Below are 1,533 nucleotides of genomic sequence, written 5' to 3'. Positions count from 1 at the left end.
AAAAAAAAAAAAAACAAAGAAATTTGCTGAGCAGATAGGGCCAAGTTTTGAGGAAGGTAGGTTTAAGTCAGGGGCCCAGATATCCGAAAGATCTTCTGGGGGATCAGGGACAGGAACTTAGAGGTTGAGTGGAGCACAGGTGGATGAAGAAGGAGAATTTACAGAGGGTACGGATTTTAACTTTTTTTCTACATCTGATTCCTGTTCTTTAATCTTGAGAAAGATTAAATGAAGTCACTAAAGCTAACCCACATATATATATATACATTTTTTTTTTTTTTTTTTGAGACTGAATCTTGCTCTGTGGCCCAGGCTGGAGTGCAGTGGTGCGATCTCGGCTCACTGCAACCTCTGCCTCCCAGATTCAAGGGATTCTTTTGAGTCAGCCTCCCGAAAAGCTGGGACTATAGGCTCGTGACACCACACCCAGCTAATTTTTGTATTTTTAGTAGAGACAGGGGTTTCACTATATTGGCCAGGCTGGTCTCGAACTCCTGACCTCGTGATCCGCCCCTCTCAGCCTCCCAAACTGCTGGGATTACAGTTGTGAGCCACTGTGCCCAGCCCATTATATTTCTTTGTGTCTTCTTTTTAATTTGATCTTTCTCTATTTACCAATAGGACAGTTTTTTAAGATGAAAGCACTTTTTTTTTTTAGTTTAGAGATGGGGTTCTCGCTGTGTCGCCCAGGCTGGAGTGCAGGCGGGATCATAGCTCACTGAAGCCTCAACCTCCTGAGCTCAAGTGATCCTCCCACCTTGGTCTCCCACAGTGTTGAGATTGGAGGTGTGAGCCACCACACCTGCCAATAGCACTCTTAAAAATACTTGTAGAGGCCGGACGTGGTGGCCCACGCCTGTAATCCAAGCACTTTGGAGGCCAAGGCGGGCAGATCACCTGAGGTTGGGAGTTCAAGACCAGCCTGACCAACATGGTGAAACCCCGTCTTTAAAAATAAATAAATAAATACTTGTAGATTCAAAAGTCTAAATCTTCAATGTTATCTCTACTTTGTGACTCAAAACCAATAAGCCTTTTTATGGCTTAAAATCAGTATGCCTTTTCTGGCTTAACCGTAGACACAGAAGAACATCCCAAACAGTCTGGAAACGATGCAATCCCCCTCCAGCTCCAAAGTCTTTCTCAAGACAGCCTAAGCAAGCAAAGATCCTAATTGTTATCAAGACAATGAAAGCTGAGACAAGTGGGACAGAGTCCTCGGAGAGCTGGAACCGTTCCAGAGACACCGTGTCTCTGATTCCCGGGCAGCTGACTAGCAGCCTAGCAACGACTTGTCCCCCCAACCCTTCCGGCTGACAGAAACCAAAGAGAGTATTTTCACTGGTCACAGAGCCATGTTCTCAATACATAAAATGAGATGGAAGGAGAATCTTATTATTTTCTTCCTCGTGATGAACCACACAAAAGAGAGAGACGTGGAAAACAAGCCTTTTTCCTGGGAGGCTGTGGGTCAACAGCCACTGTGCATGCAAAGCCAAATACAACAGCCACTGTGCATGCAAAGCCAAATAC

The 1,533-nt window shown here is 45.0% G+C and overlaps 1 protein-coding gene across 2 annotated transcripts in view; it reads left to right on the top strand.

Annotated features, from left to right (window-relative positions):
• LOC108298251 (P2X purinoceptor 6-like) overlaps window positions 1–1,533 on the top strand; it is a 13,374-nt gene that overhangs the window by 6,603 nt on the left and 5,238 nt on the right. Inside the window, exon 3 of one of the 2 annotated variants that reach the window (XM_017520966.2) lies at window positions 1,080–1,462. The exons of the other annotated variant lie outside the window; for it this stretch is intronic. Within the exon in view, the coding sequence (XP_017376455.1) occupies window positions 1,080–1,157 (78 nt within the window). The 3' untranslated portion in view covers window positions 1,158–1,462. Of the gene's footprint in view, window positions 1–1,079; window positions 1,463–1,533 lie in introns of those variants that run through there. 2 annotated transcript variants of the gene reach the window in all.

Source organism: Cebus imitator, unplaced genomic scaffold (genome assembly GCF_001604975.1).
Source record: "Cebus imitator isolate Cc_AM_T3 unplaced genomic scaffold, Cebus_imitator-1.0 Scaffold919, whole genome shotgun sequence".
Lineage (NCBI taxonomy): Eukaryota > Metazoa > Chordata > Mammalia > Primates > Cebidae > Cebus > Cebus imitator.
Note: the sequence above shows the minus strand (reverse complement) of the source record. Positions and strands in the feature narration are given on the sequence as shown.